This window comes from Molothrus ater, chromosome 1 (genome assembly GCF_012460135.2).
Source record: "Molothrus ater isolate BHLD 08-10-18 breed brown headed cowbird chromosome 1, BPBGC_Mater_1.1, whole genome shotgun sequence".
Lineage (NCBI taxonomy): Eukaryota > Metazoa > Chordata > Aves > Passeriformes > Icteridae > Molothrus > Molothrus ater.
In genome coordinates, this window is record NC_050478.2 from 23953917 (window position 1) to 23979387 (window position 25471).

The window sequence follows — 25471 nt, forward strand, 5'->3', positions numbered from 1 at the left end:
AGCTAAATCCTACTGCCCTACAGAATGTGAAACTAATGTCATCAGTCCCTTTTCTCTTGGAGCGCCTCTCCCTCCCAGGCCTTGTGCAAGAGTCTCTACATGTGATCCTCATTGCATAACACTTGAAGAGAAGGCATTATCCTCCTCTGAGCTACAGGCTTAATGCTCCTTGAACATCAGACTTACAACAGATCTTAGCTAGGCTTCATTTACATTTTCTACCTTCCAAGGTGAGATGTCAATGTAACTCAAAATGTAACCAAAGATCACCTAGCAGCAGGTAGTTATTCAGTGACCTCCTTGGATCACATGAACTTGCCCTCAGCATCACCCAGGTTATGTGTGCAGGGGACTGTCTGAATTAAACTGAGCTCATTCACTGGTGAATTTCCTTGCACGGAGGAAGGAGGAAAAAACAGAGATTCAGAACCTAGACTTCCTGGGTTTTAAGAACATTTTCCATGACAGTGTAGTACATAATTTTGGTTGAGGACTGGTGAGACCTTAGCATAGAGCAAACCTTCCTTTTTAACTCTGCAATATAATTCTTGGCACTGAAGTACAGTATTCCTATTAAATGACTCCCAGTGTGAGGACAATACAATAATCTATGGAATTGTCTTTGCTACCATCACAATTAGCCTGTGACTGGTCCTTTCAGAGTTAAGTATCAGTGCATTATGAGATCATCAGTACGAGGAACATTAAATAATTTCCATTTCTAATGAAATTTTGTACAACCATCTAGACCTAAATTGAAGAACAGATACTGCTGCTAATTCTGGCTAATCTGGATGTTGATGTTTTTGTAATATCTGAAGATTTCTTTACCAAGTGGAGAAGATGTAATAAACCACAGTGTTCTTTTAAACAATTTTGACATGGACAGAGCTGGAAGACCTTCTTATAGAGGTTTTGGATGAAGGAAAGAACCCTTGAATGAAAAATCAAAGCCAGTAGGTGAAAGAGTAAGTGAAAACTCCTATTGATACCTGAGAAACTGCAGGAACTAATCAATAAATTACCTGGGCTGAAGTTTCAAATGCAAGTATTCGAACTGATGATAATATAGTATTTCTTTGGCTTAGAGATGAAGACTGTTTTGAAGGGGAAGCAAAATGCTGTGAAAGAGTCAAACAGACTAATGGGAAACATCCCTAGTTTTCTTTCCTCCTTGTGTTAAGACCTGGTTATCTATGTATCAGTTAAGGAACACAACTCTCTAACAATCTCCATGGAAGACAAGAATTGTGAATAATTTCAGATGTAACATTACAAAGCTTCCAAGTATCCAAAACATTTTTAGTGGTCTCTTGGAAATAAAAGTAGGGGTAAGAAGGTGCAGGTGCTGTGAAATGCAATTTGGAATTCTTCTGATTAACAAACAGTGGCAGAAAACAAGATGCAAGTATCTTGGTCTGGTTTTCCTGCTATATTCTGGAAATATTAGTCTAGTTGCTTGCTAATATACATATGAAGTACCACCCTCCTCTAAGCCCTCCAAAGGCCCTTGGAGAATGGCTTTATAGACTATTTTAAAAACATATCCCCCATTAATATTACAGTCTATTTGACCAGTTTCTATTTGTTGTGAGGGAGTAAGCAGGGACAGGAAATCATTGCTAGATTGTTGCAAGTAAATGATAAAAAACAAAATTTAAAAGTTTATATGATAAACAAGTGGACAGAACATAATCAATGTTCTCTCAAAAAATTTAATATCAATCTAAAGGAGGACAATTTTCTTCAAAATAAAATGTGACATAATTTTACAGCATATTAGTTTAAAAGAAACTTATCTTCAACTGCTGCATTAATAAATCTATATGAATATAAATAATCTGATTTAATCACATCTGTCATTTCCAGTTACAGTTTAGCAATTACAAGCAAATACAAATCACTAAGCTAGAGTAATTTTTTGTCCTGGTCTGAATGTTGCGCCAATCTGTACTTTCCTCTTCTTGGGATTCTGAAAATTATCATACCTGGAAACAAAAAAAAGACATTAGCAAATTCTTGTGAAATGTGGGTTTTTGTCTCTGCCTCTTCAGATGCATATTAATGCACCACAGAACTCCAGATGTTCAAGTAAATGAAAAATACCTGTCTTCTCAGACCTGGGGACCTGGAGAGTTATCACACACACACCTAACTCAGAGAACTCTCTGCCCTGCTTCCTTTGGTTTTTTTCCCAGCTTTTGGTCTCCAAGTCCAAGGATACACATTCTCCTTTTTAGTATGTTTATACTTCTACAGTTTATTGCCTTTCCCAAACATAGCAGCTACAAAGATCACTACATAGGGCCAAACTCCAGCCATTTGAAAATACAAGGAGCTACTACTAAGTGGAAGCAGGAAAGACCTAGAACCTAAAGATCCTCTTTGTACTGTTATAGCTCTGGGAGTCCTGGTCTGTTATTTCTAGGTCCTACAAGAATAAGACAATTCACTGGTAAAATAGTTTCTCTTTCTCACTATGTAACTTAGTATTTCTTAAAAAACTGCTGTCAAAAGCTATCAGCTATCTGCTGCCAGTCCCCACATTTATTTTAAACTATTGTGTTTCTGATGTATAAGGAATGTGGTAAGACCACATCTCCACTGAATTCAAAATTAACAAGAAAATACTTACAATTCAGTAAAATGCTTCCAGTCGTCCTGACTAATGGATGGTCTCATACCCTGCAGAGCAGTCATCAGGTGAGACTGGGTGACAGTTACAGTGGTCTTGGGAAGCACTGACTGATTAAGGGTGCTGTCCTCCTTGAAAAGAGCCATGAGCAGACAATGAAACATTTCTACAGAAACACAGTGCCATCAATATCATTAACTATGGAACCTCCCATTACATGTACAGGCAAATGCATTAAAAAACAGTCACAACTTTCCCCCCTCCATATTAATAAATAACAGAAATAACTGTTGAATTACATGAATGCTAACATCTGGCTTATTTTCCTCAAATTAAGTATCACTTATCTTTGCTACTTTCATTACACAGTATTTAATATTATTGCAGAAGTTATTTACTGAAATACCAAGAAGTGTGGAAAAACAGAAAAGCATTAAAAGCATTAAGACTAAATAATAATTTTTAAAAGTGCCATACTCCATTCTTGCTTCTGTAATTGGCCTTGCTAGCATTGACTTCTGTCCTCAGGTGCTCTGCTTGCTGCTCCTGGTTCTCCAGGGAGCCTTCTTGAGAAGCTGTTCTAAGCATTGCAGGCTGTGAGGATGCAACATCTCTCTGAGTGATGCTGGTGAAGTCGTAAGTCATGGAGTTTGGACCAGACAAACACAAAGAGCTCTAAATTAATCACAAGAGGAAATACATTAACTCATTATGGACCCAAAGGAGCAACTCCATTATTAGGAATTAGCCTACAATTCAATATAAGCTTGCCTCCACTGGAAAAAAGAGTGCTTTCTCTTTAAAATAGATTACATATGAAATTTTTTGAACAGAAAGATTTAAGTTAATATGCCAAAGTGTTTGGGCAAAAGGCCAAATTTGAAAATGAAGTGCTTCACATCTGGAAAATATGTAACTGTTTTTGCAATGGCCCATCTGAAAAAGAATAAAAGTCTGCAAAGTCCATTGCTTTAATTACTTAGGAAAATCAGTGGTTCTGAAATCTGGACGAGTAGCTTTGGAATTTAAATATTCACCACCTCCAAATTCCCTGTGCATTTGATAAGTAAGTCCCTTTCTAATTCAACAACTTCAAGAGGTCAAAGTCCTTGTGTAGAATCCTTGCTGAAGAATTTTCACAGTCAGAGGAAAACTAAGTCTTTAAAGTTACATTAATCGAACACTATCACCCATAACGCAAGATAAAATATACCAAAGCACCTTAGCAGTCAGTAGTTCTCTAATGTCAAAGTTATTTTTGGCTTTAAGAATCAATGCAAGACAGTTTTGAAAACAAGAGACTAAGAACTTTGATTACTACTTGTAGTAACAGTTCTACAACAGATTGAAATTAATTTTGATAATAAGTTTCCTACAGATCACACACAAACTCTGAAATTGTGTGCTTACTGTAAGGAGCTCAGAGGCAGCAAACCCTGTTCTGCTGACTTGCCGGCCAAGAGATGAGCTGATCACTGTGCAGGTGCTGGGCAGCCAACCTGCACATCCCTACCTGCAAACTGGCCAGAGAACATGCTGCTTTATGTGCAACATGATGCAACATCAGGAATTCTGCTTAAAGACAATGACAGAAGTTAAGGTTTAGTTCTGTTCTTTTTCACAATTCCATGGTCTGACTATTCTATTAATGCACGTTTTGTTGGGAACCGAAAAAGGTTCATTGATTCTTGAGACTGTAACTTAATTCTTGAAAGCTGGGTTGTCACTCTTTAGCAATAAAACTAAGTTAAAGAAAAAACAAGCAAACCAACCACCAAAAAGTCGAGAACTTATTTTAGTGTTTGGAAGAACTCCGGAAGGGAACAAGGCACTTGACCAGAGAGTAAAATCTAACATGAAAGTAATTTGCTTAATTATAGGGTATTAAGCAGTATTTTGTGATTTTGACTTTAAACTCCTCCAAGGTTGCAGAGAAGTCCATATTGTATTTTCTCAGATCATGTCCTTCCATCCCCTTCCTCACTGTGGACTACTAAGTATAATCTGAAGACAGTCTGAAGGTCAAAGCAATATAATTGTATTTATAAACAGAACCAGGCAAATGGTATGTTTTTTCTGCTTCTCAACTAATAATATTTAGAAAATTCAAAACTTTAAGTGAGAAATTTACCAATTCTGAAGGAGTTCCATTCCCCAGGTCTGATTCATAAGAGCTTCCAAAATAAAGACGATACATGTTGGACCTTGGATCTTCAGGAAGCAAATCAGACATATCTAAAGAAATAAGAGAGTGCTCTAGCCCTGCTTCTCCATCTGTTGCTGAATCATCTGAGCCACTGCTGTGATTTAGAAAAACCATGGAAGAGAGACTGAAGTCACTATCAGAACTAGATCCAAAATCCTGTAACAAAAACCAGAACATTACAAGAGTTAACTCATAACAAACTACAATCAGAAATACATTAAAAGATTTGATATACAGTGCAAATGAGAGCATCAATTTACATTTGACTCTAGTAGTAATCTGTCTTTCTCTAGGAGTATATTTCTAAATATTTTGCTGAGAAAATCTAATACCTTTAAGAACTTTCTATCTTCATGCTAGAAAAATAGTTTCAGGAGGTAATTTTAAGGTTTTATTGTTTCCACTGCCTCACACTCTCAGTAACAGCAAGCATTGGGAAACTTCATGCATGTGCTGTGTTATAGAACTGCACCACTTCTGTCTCTACTTTACCTGCCAAGCAAATTAGTATCTTGTGTAAAATGCTCTGGGAGGCTGAAGTGAGTCTACTTTTATAGTGCCGAACTGCTGTACTAGTTTTTAGTCTATAGCCAATACACTTTAAATACCGATGTGGAAATCAGAGCTGCTGCTTTAAACTGGTGTCTGCAAACCTCTCTGATGGTCTCTATCAGTCAAAAATTTCTAAGCACACTCTACCAAGCAAATGGGTATTATTTGTAAATTATACATGTGCCACTGAAGCTCTAATATTTTCCTCCTGCACATCAATGGACTGCCTTGTGCTTTCTCTGGGGTGTGTGCACACCACTCTGGACACCATTGCTTGAGACAACAACCTCTTCCTATAATGGATAATCATGAGGTATCAACTACTTACTGATGCTACAAGTGAAGGGAGTGTTAAGGAAGACACTCTCAATACTAAGAGTCACATCTTCAGAGCCCAATTCCTTGGTAACAGCTAGGGCAAAAAGAATTCAAGAGGGTCTCCTTCATTGTGCACCCCTGACCCAACCCTTCCCTTTGGCCACATAGTAGTGGAATCCATGCCTGCTCCTTTCCAGCTAGAACCAGAGGCATTAAAAATGTGAGCAGAGGTGGCTGAACAGAGGCTAAAAGAGGAAGGATCTGCCAGTGAGTCACATGAGGGTGGAAACCAAGGGTGGAATCCTGTACTTTGGAAGTTCAAGTACCAGTTGTTACCTGGAAGATGAGGCAGAGTTGGCCATTTCAGTATTGCCATCCTCTTGCCACTTCTCTCCTGACCTCAGTCAAACCCAATCTGCTGGAACAACTCCCCCAAATCCACAAATTTCCCATTTCCTCCATCATCTAAAATGTGCCATCTCAAAACTGAATTTGCTACCTGCTCCTAAGAAATTCAGTGTGGGATCCCTCCTGTCAATCCCTCCTCACAACAGTGATGAACACATTTGGGCTTACATATATCTATTTAACAATAAATACCTATCATTAAATGAGAACAACCTCGTGTTTAAGAAGTATTTAAACCAATTCATTAAATTATTCTTGTATTTTTCTGCAAACATTTTAAAATGTTAATGCTCTGTATAAAAATATAAGAAAATATAATTTAGCTAAAAATCCCCATTGATACAATTAACTCTTTCAAACATATCAACATAAAAATAAACAGAGAGACTTCTTTTATATTAGTTTTATTTACCTGTGTTAAACCTAAATTTAAATTAGTATGGATTGCCTCTAATTGGGCATTGTACAATAAAGCTTTTAGGTCAGCCCCGGTGAACTGTTCTGTTTTTGCTGCCAAATCCTGAAAGTCCACATCATTTGCCAAAGACAGGGAATGACCGAGAGCTTTTAAGATTTCATAGCGTGAATTCTGGAAAAAAGGAAAAAAAAAGCCAGTAAAGCAACCTGTTTTCTTCCTTGTCCTGACTGCTAGATGGTGCTTTAGCCCTGTCACCAGCCACTTCCTCTCTGAGGGAGGGAGGATCTTTTTTCAAGAAGATACTGCCCTAATACTAGAAAGATACTGCCTTAACCAAATGTAGTATACAGAGAATATACTTCTCTAATTTATTGAGTCAATATCTGGGATTTTATATATGAAATACATAAAAATATGAAGGTGAGCTCTGCTTCTCATATGTCCTTTTGTAAAGAAAAGTATGATGAAAGTGAAATGCTTCAGTTTATCTGAATGATCTTACTCTAAACCAGAACTTTAAAATAGAAAAAAAAGGGGGAAAAAAAAGAAAAAAATAAGAAAAAAAGAAAAAAAAGGAAAAAAAAGAAGGTGGCACAGGATGATCATATGTGTTTCAGAATGAAATGATGTGGTGGTATTTATTAAATGTATGAACTAATCTGAAAATAAGTAGTGCTAATATTTTCTCATAAAATGGGGAATTGGCAACACACATTGTACAACCTCTGAGGACTGGATATGGTTTAAGCAAATGGCAAATCCACTGGATTGATACTTCAAAGTAAGGTGGAAAACATTATACACACTACACTGCATCCAGTTTCTTTCTGCAAATTAGTTCCCTATTTTTTTTAAAATCAGCTAGATCCACAGGATATGACTTGATCCAGAAGACTGTGGTAAACACCTTTTCTTTCCCTAGTTTTATGCGAACACACTGACATTAAAATCAGTAAATTTATACTGTTGTATAACTGGAGCTGGGAAATCAAGTCCACTTTTTCCAAGTTTGAAATGCTACTACATATAAAGAAAAGGAGAATAAAACCCCTTAGTCTGTTTTTTTTTCTTGCCTCTCACATGAAATTATTTGTTTCCTCACCTGATCAGGAGGTGGACAGTACAGGCATTTATCCAGTCGACCTGGCCTTAACAAAGCAGGGATCAATCAAATCCGGGCGACTGGTAGCAGCTAGCACATAAACTCCTTAGGAAAGTGCAGAAAAATGCCATTAGCATCTGCTTAACTTCTGCATAAACAGGAAGACACAGGTGAGTTGGTACCTTGCAGGCCTTCCACACCATCTAACTGAGTCAACAGCTGGTTAACCACTCGGTCGGTGACTCCTGTGTTGTCGTGGCCTCGGCGAGGAGCAATAGAATCAAACTCATCAAAGAAAACAATACAAGGCTTAGCTGCCTGAGCTCTAAAATGGAAAAAAAATGAGCAATACTTATTTTTCTGTCAAAGTTTCATTCAATGGTAGAATTGCTTAGAAATATTGAAGGTAGTTGCTTTTTGCTTCAGAGAACAGTTGTATTTAATGACAGAATAGAAAATCTGCTTTCTGTAAAATTTAAGAGGTTCTGAAAACTGGGCTGCAGTAGAATCACTGCTCATTTTTATGACATACTTAGCACTCACTTTATCATTTCTAAGTGCTCAACTGTCATATTAATATACATGAAAGCTCTAAAATTCAATCACTGCAGATGAGTTCTTGGCTTACAGACAGCTAACAAAAAGACTGCTACGTGATAAGTTGAGAAGCAGAGGCTATGTAGGATATGTTGGCATTAGGGAGCACTGAGGGCCAGTAAGAGCACATCTGTAAAAAAGAACTACTGGTATTGAGGACTTCAATACCCAGTTTAATATGACCCTAGGTATTGAGTGTGCATTACTACATGGAGTACAGTCAACTGGAGTACTATCTTCTGGAAACATCTGAAAGGAATTCAGGATGTGTTTTCCAAGATAATTCTATGATGTGAACCAATGCACTGTAGCTGGAGAGAACTGGGAGTTCAGCTTCAAAAGCACAGTCCTCACTGGAGCCAAAATGGGCAGTTCTTTAACAATGATGGCCAGGTTGAATCTGCCAAGATACACCCATCTGGTTCAGCACAACTGATTATTTCAGATGCTTTTATCTGATGCCTCCTCAGACAACAAAATTATTTATTTCTGCTTCAACCAGTGAAATGTATAGATAACAAATCTTTACAAAACAAACCTGTTAAATATATCTCGAACTGCTTGTTCACTTGCTCCAATGTATTTGCTGAGCAGTTCTGGTCCCTAAAAAGATATAATCAGAAAACAATACTCATGACATGTTTCTTAGTTTTAATGTGTAATCCAACATCAGCATATACTTTGTGTACTAGACTGAATTTTCTTGCAACCAAGACAGTGTCATCTCTGAACAGAAGAGCCAAGGGGTCTAGATAATCCAGAATTTTTCAAGCATTTCAACTTATTTAAAAGTAATAATTTCCATTGTTGTACCGTAACAGAACACGTGTTACATTATCTCAAGGCAAAGGTTTACACTGTATTTTAAAAATGTTTAAAATATATTGCTCAATTTCACTGTCCAGTGGAATCAAAATCTGGGATCTTTTCACACAAAAAAAAGAGAAACTAAGAACACCTAATTAAATTTTGTAATTCTGCCTAATGAATAAGTATACAAAAAAAATCTCAGTAATAAAACTGTGAAGTTCCAGGAATCAGATATCCAGAGGTATATCCAGAGACTCACTTATATGTGAGTTTCTTATTGTACTATTTTGCCCTCACAAGCACATAGTTTCAGGCATTATGTAAAGTGATTTCATTCAATTAATAAAATGAATCAATTAAGCTTAAACTGTTGCTACCTTGATGCTGATGAAATTCATTCCACTCTCTCTTGCAACCACTCCTGCCAACAGTGTTTTTCCTGTTCCAGGTGCTCCATACAGCAAAACCCCTGATCTCTGCCGTATGGGTAGGTTTGCAAATAATTCTGGATACTGGAAAAGAGTTTCAATGTGATATATTCTAAAATAAGCAAGTATTCTGTAACGTACTGGAACATCACTGACTAGTGATAATTTTTGTCTAAAGAGAATGCATCTGATTTATTATATTCCCAGTATTATCCCAAGAGCTCATTTGGACTGCTTTTAGTTTACCTGGGCCTGAACTAGATTCCTAGGTGTAACAGGTACCTAAAATACAAACAAAGGGGATTTTCTACCAAGAGGAAACAGGCCGGAATAGGGATGGACTAGAGCTTTATATTCTCCATACACTAGTAGCTCTAAATTCCTGTTTTAATTGCTGAATGATATGATCAAATATACCATTCAGTCATTTCTCTGAAGAGTCAATGCTCAGTGACTCATCTCAACATTAAAGTTTTAAGCAAGGCAGAAAGGCCAAAGTAAATGAGACTGATGGATTGGCATTCATCTGAAAGAAAATACTCCTCTAGCAAAAGCACTGTAGAAAACAGCTGGAAATGTTGTCTTTACAGAGCCTAATCACAAGCCCTGCAAGCAAGTATGGCAATACTCCAATATTGTAGAGCAACACTTGCTCTGTAGCAAAGCTCAGCCATTGCCTTTTGTATTTGGAAGAGAGAAGGGGAAGGAGAAAGTGTTTTCTAGTAGCTGAAGACAGTTGAAGTTTGGAAAGCTACAAAATCATGCCTGTCATCTTTCTATCCAACCCTTTCCAAACCTTAAAAAATAATTCTTCCCTACTAACATTATGTGCAAAATTCAAGTAACTAATTTAAAGGAACTTAGTACCTTTGCAGGTAACAGGATGGTATCCCTGAGCATTTGCTTCACATCTTTTAAGCCACCAATCCTGTCCCAGCCAAGGTCTTTAGGTTTATGAAGGTTGACATTTCTCAGAGCTAATGGAGTAAAATCTTTTAGAGCTGTTTGAAAATCCACAGTTGACAGGTTCAAATCTGCTTAAAAAAAAACAAAGAAAAAAAAAATCCTGAAAAAACCCCAAATAAACAGGCTGCCAGTAACAAACTTCTTACAATACTCAACAATTAAAGAAACTTTAAACATAAAATATAAAACCTGGGGGTTTCTTTCTGCATTCTGGATAACAGAAGTAAGATTATGAATTAAGAGATTTTGTTGTCAACATACCACCATTATCTGATGCATTCTGGTTAGCAGCACAGGTATGAATGGCACGATCCACCAGCATTGTAAAATCTCTAGCAACAAAACCTTCTGTTTCCTTTGCAATACACTGGAGGTCAAGATCAGAGAAGTCCTTTGGATCAGAATTCAGTTTCTTCTTTATTATGGAATACAGCACTTCATATCTTTGCTTCTGAAAAACAGAATTGTGCAGCAAATGTGTATTGAGTTTACTATATGGAGTTTTTATATGGAGTTTTTTATTGAGTTTTTATATGGAGTTCAGGAATTCAAAGAGTAAAACAGGTATGACTTACTAAAATTTCCTTAAATATTTGTACAACACCAACCCTTTAAATAACCAAACCTAAGAAATATAAACAAATGCTAGTGCTTCAGGTGCACTTCAATAAATTCACCCATTTTATAACTTTAAATATTCACCTCACCAGAGCTACTTTAAATTCAACATTAATAATGAAACATCCATCTCTCCCCAGATTCTACTGTTTTACATCCTTTTTTTCTGTTTCACAGGAAAAAGAACACATTTATTTTTGTCACCATGAGCAAAGAATATGTTTGAGATGCAATGTATTGTGCTAGATAAAAAAACTTCAAGTAATAGGGTATCTTTTGAGATCTTGACTCATCCTTAATTTCAGTATTAGTATTAAAAACAATAAAAGCAGACTTGCAGGAAGTGGGAGAAAGTTAAACTGCATCTAACACAGCATCCCCTCCTGAGTGGCTTTTAACAGCTGGCCTGTGACTGAAGACACACAAACAGCAACAACTCATGCTAAATACAAATAAGTCATTGGGGGATGAGGGTTTCAAAGTATCTGCTTTCTCCTGCACGAAAGTTAATACTGTTCATTCTTCTCTTTATCCATTTTTTTTTCAAACTGGACTATGTTCAAAAGTAGAGGAATAGTATTAATATGGAAACAAACCTAAAATTGTCCCATCAAATTAACATTTAGTTTTAATAACAATTTTAAAATGCATGTGCTAGGGACATACTTATTTCACCCAATTTTAAAATGCATGTACTAGGGACATACTTATTTCACTGAGCTGTGAAAAACCACACATTTAACTTCATTTCTCTAACTGGATGACTTACATGTTTTACAAAGCTGCTCCTTCAGCATCCCCTTGGAGGTAACAAGGAGACATGCATATCTCACCTGTGTTAGAGAACCTGACTTGTTTCATGTTGAACTGAAACGCCCTCTGAATACACCCTTCTCTTACCAGTGAAGAGTGGGGCCAACTGTGCCAACTCTGAGTTTTTACTGGATTACTCTTACTTTTTTTAACTTTATAATGACAGATTCTGAGGTACTTAAGTATCAAGAAAGAACTTCTAAGATTTCCAGATTTTTTTTTCTCATCTTCAGGTATAACCTACTATTTTTGCAGCTGTTCCAGCATCGTATTTGAGGCTGCTGAGAAGGCAAACAACATTTTAAGCATTTTTATTTGAATTTACCTGATCTGGAGATCGGATACATTTGAAGCACTGAAATACATGAGTTCCTTGTGCTGAAACCAGGGAAGGATGAAGGGAATGTTCAGACTGACTCGTGGCAATTAATGCAATCAAACTCCCCATGGAAATAACTTCTTTCATCAGATCTTTCAAAACTAAACACAGAAGATATTGCTCCATGAATTGCAAAAGAACAAAAATAACCCTAACCTGGAGAGCAGCATTAGTGCACACAAAATACAACGGCTTTGTAACGTATTATTTTTATTCCCATGTTTACAGTTGTTTTTTTAAACGAAAAAATAAAAAAGAAAAAGTGATTCTCTCTAGGACAGCATATTCCATTAAGAAAATGCCATCAGAAGTGCTTTTTAAAAGCTGATTTTGTAATGTCACCGATGGCATCTACTTTTGTGTGCTATTACTCCCTCCATGCAAATGAAAAAAAAAAAAGTTATAGGAAAAAACCCCAGATCTTAAGCCTAGAAAATAAGCACTCCAGGAGAAAGGTATTACATAAAAGTTAAAAAAAAAAATTAAGGATGCAAGGTAGATCATCAAGAAAAAATCTTTAAAACTCTAAAGCTCTGTTGTATGCATTATACCTTTAAGTAAAAGTAGTAAGAAAACCAAACAATTCTGCATGCAACTTAGCACATTTTTAGGAAGAAATTATAGTAAGATTTTCTGATTTTCAGAAGTATTTCAGTAAAAATTATTCTAACTCCCTCAAACTGCGCTAAGGAATGGAAGGCTATGGCTTTATTAATCGTGGTTATTTAGATTTAATTTGCAACTTAGCATTGTCTAGACTTTCAGGAATAAAAGGGAACCATATACAGGATGTCAAACTACAGCTGATCATCTTGTTTTTAACATTTGTGATTTGTTACATTGTAAAACAGAAGTTCTACAAGGTATACTAAGTAGGATGATAAAGAAGATGGTACTCATCTAAAATGAGCTGGTTCTCAACATCAGTAAGTATCAAATTGATGTATCACTGTAATTATAAATAATAATTACGGAAAACAAAAAATCAATTTATCAGAAATGATCAGTTAAAGGTTTAGCTGCAGTTTGTACTCAATTGCAACTACTTGGCTGTATAAGTAATAAGAAAAAGAACACAGAAGCCTCAAGCACTGGCAGTGGTACTGACAACAGGCATTACCAGCAGCAGTGGTGGATGCACATTGGCAAGGACTACTCCAAGATCCAGAGTGTATTGTTTTGATTCAGCTAGGGATCAACAAATGCCTACATACCATAATTTGTGAGTCCCTGCCTGAATATCACATGGTCCAGAGGCAATAATGATACAGACAGAATTGTTCAGGTAGGACAGTACAACTCAAGTGGTAAGAAATTCTAAGTTGCATTATATTTCTATCTAGACAAAGGTAGAACAGTATTACCATAAGCAAGTCTATTGCTCTGAACAGTTTCAGGGCTGTTCTCATGCTCTGGTGTAGAAGGTACTCCGACAATGTGATCAAGATCATCCATCAGAAGAATGGATGGTTGTCTCCATGCTGCCTCTAAAAAAGCTTCTTCCACATGTTTCCTTATGTTTACTAATCTTTTTCCTAAAACAAAATACTATTAGAATGACACAAAATATCAGGAAAAAAATCAGAGTGACTACATCTTGTTCAATGTTTTATTTTGTCTATTTTGACTTCACATCTATAAATCCAGATACCAAGATTAAACCAGAATCAACAAGCACTAAAGAAGAGAGTCCACACCTTCAATCAAAAAAGTACTAGAAGGCTCCACACAATCTAAAATGAGATTAATCATCTTTTACTAACCACTATAGAAGTCTACAAGTCTAATTTCCAGACAGTTAAAACCAGAGAAATATTAGCAGCATTCTAAAATAGCTACTAAAGAATTCTGCAATTGGAAGAATTTTCCAGAGCAAAGGACCTAGTTCATCATCAATCTTTCCCCTTTTCTCTGGTGCAAGGAGCTCCAGCTTAAGCAGTGATTTAAGCAAAAAGAGTAGGTGAGGAAATATAAGGGCTCTGTAAGAAAACAGTTGAGTATTTTCTGCCCTTGTAACAGCAAGACTATTTAGAAAACCCAGTGAAATGCAAGAGCAGAAAAATGTCTCCTTTGTGCTCTTCCATCCTTGCGTAAAATATTTTGAACTCACAAAGCCTAAGGAGTCATCTCATCATCTCTAATCACGAGTGTTAGATGCCTAATGCCAAATACACTAGGTTAGTAAACATGCCACCATAAATCAGGTTTCAGTTGGTCATTTGATCCTTTTTTGGTGCCTGTGTTATCCTCTCACTGAGTACAGGTATCCTTTAACACTTACGGTTTGTTAACAAAACATTTGTTCCAGCTAGCACAGCTGAAAAAACAGTTCAATTTTTGCAACTTCTTCCTATTTTGTAACAATTAGAAATTAGCATGGCAAGCATGGTTTGAATTGCTGGTGGTATGTGGGACAGAAACTGATGGAAATGTGAAATAAACTTACAGTAGCTGTATTTTCATCAGACTGTTGAAGATAGTAATTGTGGGGCATCAAACATCATTGTGAAAACAGCAAAAACGCTAAAAAAATTATTCAGACCAAATACAGTACTTCATAACTGTGCCTCTACTGTACAGCAAAGATTTGAGATTAAAATAAACTATTGTCATACCTCTTAAAGCTTTACAATCAATTACTTCTACATGAGCATCCAGTCTAGTGAAAGCTTCTTTACAGATGGCCTTTGCTAATGTTGACTTTCCACTTCCCTACAAAAATAAATGTGAGCTAAAGTAAATTGACAGAGGCAATGTGTTTCTGTGTTTTTGTCACAGTATGCACCAGTCAACAAGCTGGGGAAGCTGTACACACACTGGGTTTATTCCTCAGGTTCAGTGGCATATGGTATTAAATGGATCACTGTAAGAGGCAACAGCCAAATAACAGTATCAACCCCACTGCCATTTGATGTTAGAACACAAGAGAAATTACATGCTTATTTTCCTTTAAATACTTCAAGGACAAGAGGTGTTTATCATAATATAAAGTAGATTAATCCCCTATTAAAACTGCATTGGTACCAATCTTCAATACCTATGCATGTATATATATACACACACACATACGTTTGAAGATTGCACACATTGCATGTGTGTGTGTGTGTGTGTGTGTGTGTGTGTGAGATAATATTTTACTGAATTATCTCTGTTCAGTTAACTGCTCTTTTTTTCAGCTTGCTCTTTATTCTTCAGAACAAAGTATCTTCAGCGCAAAGTATGAAAAGAAAACTAGTGTCAACCAGTTTGCAACCATGGAAAACAATGTGCAAGGGTTTGCAGGTGAAAGCAGAAGTGAGTACCTTTCCTCCTGTGAGAAGCACTCCTCCACTTCGCAGCCCCACAGCATTAGCAGCCAGCTTTTGAGATAAAGGACGCCCCAGAAGACTGTGGCTTATATGTTCAAATAAAGATGTGCCTAATTTTTCCACTCCTCTGTAGGGGAAAGGAAACAGTAAATGATCTAGGGGTAGCATCAGTGCACACTCTGTAGGCAGTAAATCTTGCACTATGGGGGAGTTAGAATGCTGACAGCCTGCATTCTCAGTTGCCTTTCCCAGCACTGACAGCACGCTATCACAACACTCCAAGCCTCTCATGTCTCCTCTGCCCCATCCCTTCACATTAGCTACACAGTACTGCTGTTTTCCCTTGTACTTATGACCACAGCACTCTGCATTTCTCTCCTCAGCTGATGGTTGCAACAAAACTTTAGGAACTTTAGGAACTACAGTTCTTTGAGATCCTTACTATTAAATGTAGCTGAACAAGTAAACAGGTGGAAGTTACTGGAGGGCATGCATTGGGAGACTGCAACTTAAAAATTTTGTATATTTGAACACCCCAGCTAAAACCACCCCACTGTCCCTTGCTGCTATGTAGAAGTCTGTTCATGCTACTTAGAATAGCAAAAACTGACACAAGCCAAAAGATGCACAGTTTTGCTTAGATCTGGCATAGTTTCCAAAAAGTCTGCTTTTCCACCAATGCTATTTTTTTCTAATTCTCATTCCCATTCCCTCCCATGTTTTTTCCTACAAAAATGTCTCACCCTAAATCACTTAGTTTGTGATATGGAAGGTTCTTGTCTCTATCAGGCATAGGTGGCTGCTTGTCATCATCAGCTTTTCTACTTAGAGGATGTAAAAGAACCTACAACAAAGGAGAGTTAGGACTTTAGATGAAATATAACTACAGGAGAAGGCTATGGAGTGACCAGCCATTTCTGGACTTGTGCAAAGATAACACTGCATGTATGCTTTGCTGTGCTTGAAAGAAAGTGCATTGTAGAAATGGAAGAGATACAACTACTTTCAAAATACAATCTAGTGTTGACAGTAATTTAATAATGTAAGATCAGATTCTGGGCCAAGTGCTGTTTATAACAGACTGTGCAGCCCACTATCTCCTCCCCTACCTGCAGCTCTCCCCGTCCTGCTGGCAGGAGAGCTCATGAGGCAGAATAGTGAAATTGATCAGGAATCTGACTGGGTGAAAAGTAACTTGACAATGCACCTGGCATGAATTTTTCCGTCTTGCTCACCAGGGAGCTAGTATGGAAAGCTGGGCAGGCAAACAGGGGTTGCAGAGGGTCACAGGTAAGAACAGGCAAGTTGACACAGCTCTTAAGAAATGCATTTTACTCTTTCATCTTCATTTCAGTCACTTGAACAATTTCTAGAAGCCTTCTTATAGTTTAGTACTAGTAAAAAAAGCTCATTTTATTATTTTCTTAACAGCAATTATAAATTTTGCAGGTAAGTTATATTTGAAATAGCCTTTAATTCTCCACTAAAATTCACTGCATATTTAAAAATGAAGAAAACATTATCCTACTCCTATAATCATAACCCTAAAGCAATGGTCAGTGGGTCAACTGGAATTACTAATGGAAGCAGTAATTCTCATATTAAATAGAAATATTTATTCTCCTGAGAAATGAAATATGGAAGAAACAGAAGGCACACAAACTATACTAGAGAAAAGGCAGGCTGAGTGTGGTAGGTAGTTACCAAGGGAGAGAACAACTACGTATAAGGATGGTACATATACAAGTAAGTGTAAGAATGTTCAAACATGGACAGTACTGATTCTCCTCTCTTCTAACTGATTTTTCTGAGAGTTTGATGTGCAAACTTTATGACACTCAGTGACAAGCATGGCATGCCTAGAATTTCAGCAGGCCCTCAAACTACAAAATGACATAGAGGATGCAGATATAACTTTATGAATAGACTGACATTATTTACTTTAAAAGGGAAACTGAAATATATACAAAATGCAATACATTTTAAACAAGTATAACAATTTAAATTACTTGATACCTGATACTATGTGATATTTACTTGTATATTTGTCTTTTGCAGCAAACTGGGACTCAGTATAAAAATATTCTCAGACTTATTTTCTTCAATGTGCACGGGATGCGCTGCACTAAGGACAAACTCCTCTATTCCTGTAAGAACACAATGAACAACTATTAAAACTCCAAATACATTGAGCTTTTGTTCCTCACAAGAGAAGACAGATTAGAATATTGCTACAATATAATCCAAAATGAAAGACTAAAAAAGATTAATCATTATTAAGGGGTAACTCAAGCTTACACTTTCAGTGTGAAGAGGTATCAGTTATGTTAAAAGGTGTATACAGAAATTAACTGGATACTGGCTAAGTAAATTTCACAGTAGACAGGACAGTATTATCCTTGCCTTCTTTAACAGACAGATGTACACAGTCTGTGCTTGTCATTATCCATGGGTGATCATCAGTAGTGGAATCCTGCAGCCAAGAACTGAATGCACATTTAACATCATCTTCGCATATATCTTTATGCTAAATAGGAAAAAGGAAGCAGGTAAATAAAAAAAAACAGGTATTTGTAAGTAAAAATGTTTTTTCTTCCAATGCATGAGGCATTTGTTTCTCTTACAGCAGCAGAGAGATGGAAGTAGGAGTTTTCTTGATTTAGAAAACAGCATTTTGCCCACAAACGCCATTTCTATCAACTGCTCTAGGGAAAACATCTGTGCAGCCCCTGCTATGGCCACAGCTGAGTGTTAGACCACCTCTAAAGACTTTTCCTTCAGAACACTGATATGAGGGTGACAAAAAACTTCTATTTTTGTTTTACTTATCTGCCTTCCCAGATCCAAGGGCACTGCTCAGACTCAGGGTTTGAAGATATGTACTGATAATGACCTGAGACTTATCTCAGGTGCTCACTACATCCCTCTCTTTCTCATACACCCTTTCCCTAAAAAAAGAACCCTGTTCACAGTACATTAATCAAAATACAAATACTAGATAAGCTCTGTTTAAGTAGATCATAGCAATATATTAACTTAAATTTACATAGTCAAAAGAAAAAACAAGAAATTATACCCTCCAAAAAATCCTTTGGAATTATTTCTATAGAGAACATCATCTAACAAATTAAAACAAATAAACACAATGCCCTCCTTCCCACCCCCCCCACCCCCCCCCAGTTTGACCAGAGCAACATTATCAGTTTCCCAATATATGAACAAGTGTGTTACCAATAATATCAACTCACTAAGTTCTGTTTGGGTTGCAGTGTAAGAGATACAGGAATTTTAGGAATAGATTCAACTGACTTAATTCGGACTGTTGAATGTATTGCAATATTTAGTTTTTTCCTCAGGCCATCTGCAATCTGAAAAATTTAAAATAAAAGAAAAAAAAAGCATTAGAAAGTAAGCTAGTTATAACATTGCATATATAATACTACACCAATTTCTTCACTAATGGAACCTCAGGAGAATTATTGACAGTAATATCCAAATCTTACTCTTACATGCACACCTCTAGTTACCTTTTATCCTATTTGTAAAAGTGCTCAGTACAGCTGACCTTCTAACTTAATAAACTCAAAAGCTCAAAAAAGAAGTAGAAAAAATTCTTACAACATTGCAAGAATGCTCTTAGTATAGGAGAAAAATAACAATTTAATTTCATTTGTTGATTAAAATTATTTTACATGGGTAAGTAAATACACATAGAGCATTACAGAGACCAAAACTAAGCACCCCTGCAGCAGAGAGACAGAAAATGCAGCGTCCCTAAATCATACTAGTCAGTTTGCCCTTTTAAGGAAACTCCTTTTCAATCTATGTTATTTTAAAACTTACACCAATTTGAAAACATGTCATAAATATTTCTTAACTGTGAGAGACTTTATGATAGCTGGCATTCAGAAAATTTTTACATCTGTCAAAAGATTTCATGGCAAAGACCATTGCAGGCTCTTGTTCTCATTCTTAACACAGCAATGAGTGAATGGTGAGAATTGTATTATGTCAAAATAGTCAAATGGTGATTTGAAGCACATTTTGTTTGTTTTTGTTGATCCCACATGTGCTTCCAGGAAAGAAAGAACAGGCAGTAATTCTATCAGAACAAGCTGAAACATCAGTACCTCCATATCCAGAATTATGCCACCTGGCAAAATGGCATATGAAAACTAGAACAGTTTAAATTATACAAGCTGGTTATTGGATATTCATCTTCAATATATATTTGAAGGACTGTATAAAAGGATTCACAAACATTATGCAGCACTAGGATACACCATCCCATTACTTTACCCTTTGATGACCCCTAGGTAAATGCACATTTCAAAGAGTTAACTGATGAAGAGCCACATAATAAAGTACTGAATGTATGTAAATAGGTACTTTCACTTTCTCATTAATACAAAGGCTACCCACAGACTGTGAAGAAAGCATATATTCCCTTCAGAAATGCTGAAGCATTTTCCTCATTTGGTGTAAAAATGCTACAGAGTGCAGAAACCCAGAGTACACTGTACACCTTGGAGCATGATGGTAAGTAATATAGTCCAGAATGAGTACAAAACACAGCTCTAGCAAACAGTATTTGGTTCTAGTAAACTCAAGAGATTAGCATAAAGTCTACAGCCCAACACCACATGTTAAGTAGCCAGTTCACAACTATCCACTACAAAACATTATAAAATACATAGCCCAAAATATGGTGTACTCAAACTGACCCAAACTCTTCCAACATGCAGGGCTCCCCCATCATGGCCATACTCTATGACACTCTTTAGGTCTTCAAATCCATTCCAAACAATTTGAACAACAGATCCCTCACTGGATGCTTCGCCGCTAATAGAATTAGAAGGGTTTTTGTCTTGTGCACTAGTCAAATGATTTTGCTTTTCAAGTGGCAGATTTTGTTTTGCTTCTTGATGACGCTGTCTTGGGGAAAGCAGCTCGTTAATTTTCCCATAAGATACTACAGGATTTGGATCCAAATCAATATATTCTAAATTCCATGGAAAAACGTGAACAGCATTGTGTTTCAGAAATTCATGAGTGGTGGATACATTCTGTACGCTGGGAGGCTGGGACTGGCATACTCTAAAAATGGAATCCATGTGAATTAAGTTCAGCAGCTTGTCTTTGAAGATGCTCATTTCATCGTTATCACATGAAGTCTTCTGTTTCTGCTCAGATGTATTAGCAAAAATGTTCCCTATGAAATTCCATATATTTGGAAGAACATTTGAGCCAAATGTCATGTTTGCATCAGTCTTACTCTGCTCAAGGGCTCCAGGCTTTAAGTAAGGTTGTTTGGCAAAAGGATCCTTTAATGTTTCTTCTTGTTCCATGTTATTTTTCACAAAATTTTTGAGCAAGATGTCACTTTCTGTGGCAGGTGTGCTGGTGATATTCTCCTCAGGTCCATGTGTTTTGGGACATACCAGAAGCTCCGTGCATGGCTCTAATCTCCCATATGGGGCTGCTGGCACAAGTGTACCTAAGTATGAGCAAAAGATGCCAATGAATGCATCTACCCCTGCAAAGCAGCTTCCTGGAGGTGCTCCGAGAGCCTTGAGCGCTGCTTACCGATTCTGATGTAAACATGGGTGTGCTGCTCAACCCAGACAGGAAAGATGGCTCCTGGAAACACCACTCGAATCTGGTCCAGAAGGTGTCTTTCAAGGGAGGAAGCGTGCAGTTCCTGGGGAAATGTGACACCATTATAAATTAAACACTGCATACCTTTTTAACATCTGTTTGAAGGAAAAAAACAGTATGTCTCTCTCTAATACACCATTTGAAATATAAAATACAACTAAACTCCACCACATTTAGTATTCCTTAGAGGCTGAAAGGAATGGGGCATTGTGCAAAAAACTGCTTGAGTCAGAATCTCTGCCATCTGCAAGACAAGAACATGAACAATGGAAGTTTTATTACCAGAATTTCCCAATCATCTGCTGTGAGTGGTTCCACTTCTACTTGCTGACAGGAGGACACATGGGAACAGGGTTCAAGAAACACCTGGCAAAAATAACACCAAAATATTTAACTCCTTATTTTTTATATAAAACCTCCATCTTTATTTCAACTAGAAAATTGACTTCTCCTTCACTGTATGTTTTCACTACTTGAAACACACACCATCCTGAAGACACCAGGTAATTCATAAGCAGATGAATGCTCAATGGATGGGAAATGGATTCCATTAGGCTCAGAGATATCAATAAGCAGTGAATATTAAAAGCACCAGGAGTTTATCAGGTGATAACAAACAATCCATTTTTAATACACCTTGATCACATCACCATCTTTCCATTTTTAAATCTTTAAGTCCCCAGGATTTTAGAAAGTTGGAAAAATTAATTCACTTGTGCATAAATTTAGAACCAGCTGAAAATAAGGAAAAAAGTACAATAGAAAAGCAAGCCCAACTCCTTAATGAATGGTTTCATAGGAAGCAGCCCCATCTCCACAGAACAATTTTAGTATCATGTGAATCAGGAGGAATGTTAAAGCTGTTGTGGCTTAGGTCTTTCAGAATGCATTAAATACAGACTTCAAAAGTCAATTTTTGCCAAAGGTTTCATTAGGTTTTATTTGACAAAAAAAAAAAAACAAAAACAAAACAAAAAACAAAACAAAAAACAAAACAAAAAGCCAAAAAACAAAAACAAACAAAAACAAAACAAAACAAAACAACAAAAAAAACCTTTGCAATTAATTTTCAAAGAAACATTACTAATTTTTTTCCTGATATAAAACTAGTTACCTGTTCTCTGAGAGAATTACGTTAGGTCACCTTTTACAAAAGTAGCAATCCGATTTCAAAACGGAAAAACTATGTCCTTAGTTTGAAGCAATAATTGAGAGGAATATCTTTTCCCCAGCCCAGCAAAAAGAAGATCATACAGCAAACATGTAATTCCTGAATCCAAAACGATGGTGAAACTATTTAATAATGTATTTATTTGACTGTACAGATGATTATTCCCAGCAATACCTGGGTGAGGTTTTCTTAGGTTTCCTTTGTCAATTGCTTTCCTGTTGAAGGCTATTAGTTGCCAGAAATAAAAAGGGTAGATGCCTGGTTTCTCAACTACTGAACTGGAAATTTATGCAAACAGACACATAATTTCTAGAGAAAATATGTTTAAAAAGTAAACAAAGTAAGATAATACACTGCTCTGAGTCACACTCTTTGATGTCTTCTATGATGTTGAACAAAATTTTGTATACAAGAGAATAGACAAATATGAATATACTACAAAATGACACTGTGTAAAGCAGTACTTTTTTATTCTTGTTTGGTTAAATGTCTTGTTTGATTAATGCATTCTGAAAGACCTAGTAATAGAAAAAAAAAAATCCTTTGATTTTGTGATTTTAGTAGTTCCATGTCAGAAAACTCTGTCTGCCTCTTGGGCATCTCTAACTTCTGCTCAATGAAAGAGTAATTTATGAGAAGTTTAACAGTGTTCAGGAGTAAGAGATGAATGTACAAAGAGTAGACAGATAAACAGACAGACAGACAGATATATCCATAAGAGGTGAATACAATTATTCAAAGAGAAAGGGATATATGGTGAAGGGGTGAAAAAGGGATGAAAGTCTAAACCCCAAGTAGGTTAAACAAGAATATGCAGAAAGTCAATAGCTACTTTAAAATTACAAGAGTTCCAAATCAAATATTCCCATTCCAAGTTTTTCAATTGCTTAAAAGTGCATTTTCTGAAAATTAATGTCACTGAAGATAGTTGTTACAGCCCTGCAAAGACCTACCCAGAAGCCTATCCTAACATTGTTTAGGCAAATGTTAATGGTTTGATGAGCCAATCTTTTCATATTCGAGATATTTCATGATAGTAAACTTTTCTCATGAGCACAGGTAAATGAAGAAACTGTCTAAATACATGAAACAAGGTCATAGCTAACTCATGTAAAATTATCTTTTCACTTTTCTTCCAATATAATCATTATTTAAATAGAAAACTAAGGTAGCACTTCAAACCTGTTCTCCATCTGTGATGCCAAGTTTCTCTGCCAAATGTCTGTTAATCTCTGCAATATTTTCACCCTGGTGACCTCGATGCCTGGTTTCCATCCAGCTCAAAAATACTGGCTGATGACCACAGGATATTTTCACAGCTTGGCCCTATGAGTTTTAAGAAAAGAAAACACATTGGTATAAAACCATCTAAGTGAGATGACTACTAGACAACCTAAACCGTATTTGATTAGAGAGATCAAAGGAATTAAGCTATTATCTGGATTTTACACCTTGTTTGCACAGCTCTCACCATAGAACTGAGTGCTGGTTTAAATTCTTAAACAGCTTTCCATTTTTATGGACTATTTTTAAGTAGGAAAATTAATTTTTTTTTCTTTCTTCTGCATGATGATATATCAAAAAATATTTTACAGAAATGTGTAACCGCGTGTTTGCATTTCCCAAATGAGGTAAATAAATAAACGTACACTTTGATTTCATGAAAATTATAACATTTACATGGTCTCCAAGAGTGCTTCTGTGACATATTTAGAATAAGTCAAAAATCACATTAACTCAGACAAAAACGATTTAATCAATCTGTTTCAGAACTGCTCATGTATTTTGATGTCAAACTGAATAACTTTTCTAATATCTTCTGCAATTAGATTCAGCTTTTGGAATGGAATAATTTATCCCCTTTTAAACATTTTTATTCATGAGATGTATTTAAGATACTATTTCTATCAAGTTTTCTGAAAGCCTATCTTTTCATTTAGCAGCTCAGGTTAAACAAAAGCAGGAGTCCACCATAACAAACAGTGAACAGAATGACACTGTAAGACTTCAAAGCAACTGCACTCCTTTCTTCTCTCTCTTGACAACAGACCTGTAAAACATTCAGAAACTGCAGCTGAAATGAAGCTCACATTTAATACCGCATTTCTTCCAATTCCACCAACCTCCTACGACTACCCCAAAGGTGAACGAGCAGGTTTTACACGCCTATGTTGTTCTCCTGTTGTGAAATGGCCTTTTTGGCCTTGAGAGCAGGAGGTTACCCAGCGAGGGAGGCCTGCTCGGCCCAGGGGGGCTGTGCCAGCTCTCCTGAGCTTTGCTCGCATCCTTCTGGGCTCATTCCTGCCCTTTTCCACCCTGTCCTGCTGGCAACTCAGCTCTGCGAGCATGGCACAAGAGGCACACAGTGTCTCTGCTCCCGTTTCCACGTGTGAAATGTTATTTACGCTGTAAGGTGCACTCCCCGGAGCTGACCCCGCGTCTTCAGCAGGGCTCTGCATGACGGGAATGCCCTTCTATAGTGACATATTTTATTTGTGTACAGGAAAAAGGAGGATTCTGCATGGATTTGTCACCTCTTCTCCCACCTGAATTAAACATTTACACATTATTCGCTTAATGCTAGCAGGGTACGGGGAAAACTGGTATGAATTAGGGAGTGATGATGGAGACGCAGATGCCCACAGTGCCAGACCACGTTGGGGAAGAAAAATTCCCGCCTTTTATTAGGAATTGATGACGATACTGGGCCAGGCAGGAAGCGAGGGAAGGAGGGGTTCCCCGACGTCTCCCTGTGAGGGGTCCCGGTTGCGGGGGGGGGGCTGAGTCGTGAGGGAGGGGAGGAGGGCGCGGTATCGCCATGGTGACAGAATGCGGGAGTGCGCTCACGTAATCCTCCCTGCCTGCCTGAGGTGTCCCTGCGCCCGGGCCCCGAGCGGCGACGCCCCGGTACCTGCTGCAGGCGGAGGAGCGAGGCCAGCGCGGGCGGCAGGTGCAGGAAGCAGTCGCGGGTCCCGCTCAGGACAGTGGTAGCGGCGGCGGCGGCGCCACCGGGGTCGCCACAGCCCCACATGGCCGCCGCCACTGCCGGCCGGTCCTGCGCGCCCGCTCCGCCCGGGCACGGGC

At 37.3% G+C, this 25471-nt stretch overlaps 1 protein-coding gene across 1 annotated transcript; it reads right to left on the reverse strand.

Annotated features, from left to right (window-relative positions):
* Nucleotides 1-1695: 1695 nt before the first annotated feature.
* On the reverse strand, nucleotides 1696-25453 carry PEX1 (peroxisomal biogenesis factor 1). Its single transcript, XM_036406779.2, is given in 25 exon segments — nucleotides 1696-1988; nucleotides 2636-2766; nucleotides 3113-3310; nucleotides 4767-4997; nucleotides 6532-6708; nucleotides 7640-7699; nucleotides 7701-7744; nucleotides 7822-7964; nucleotides 8775-8839; nucleotides 9424-9558; nucleotides 10342-10508; nucleotides 10702-10891; nucleotides 12197-12351; nucleotides 13615-13785; nucleotides 14866-14962; nucleotides 15553-15685; nucleotides 16302-16402; nucleotides 17596-17705; nucleotides 17962-18085; nucleotides 18807-18926; nucleotides 20283-21055; nucleotides 21145-21259; nucleotides 21499-21582; nucleotides 23570-23713; nucleotides 25299-25453. Coding segments are annotated over 25 exon segments (3873 nt in total). The 5' UTR covers nucleotides 25419-25453; the 3' UTR covers nucleotides 1696-1903.
* Between the last annotated feature and the right edge of the window lie 18 nt (nucleotides 25454-25471).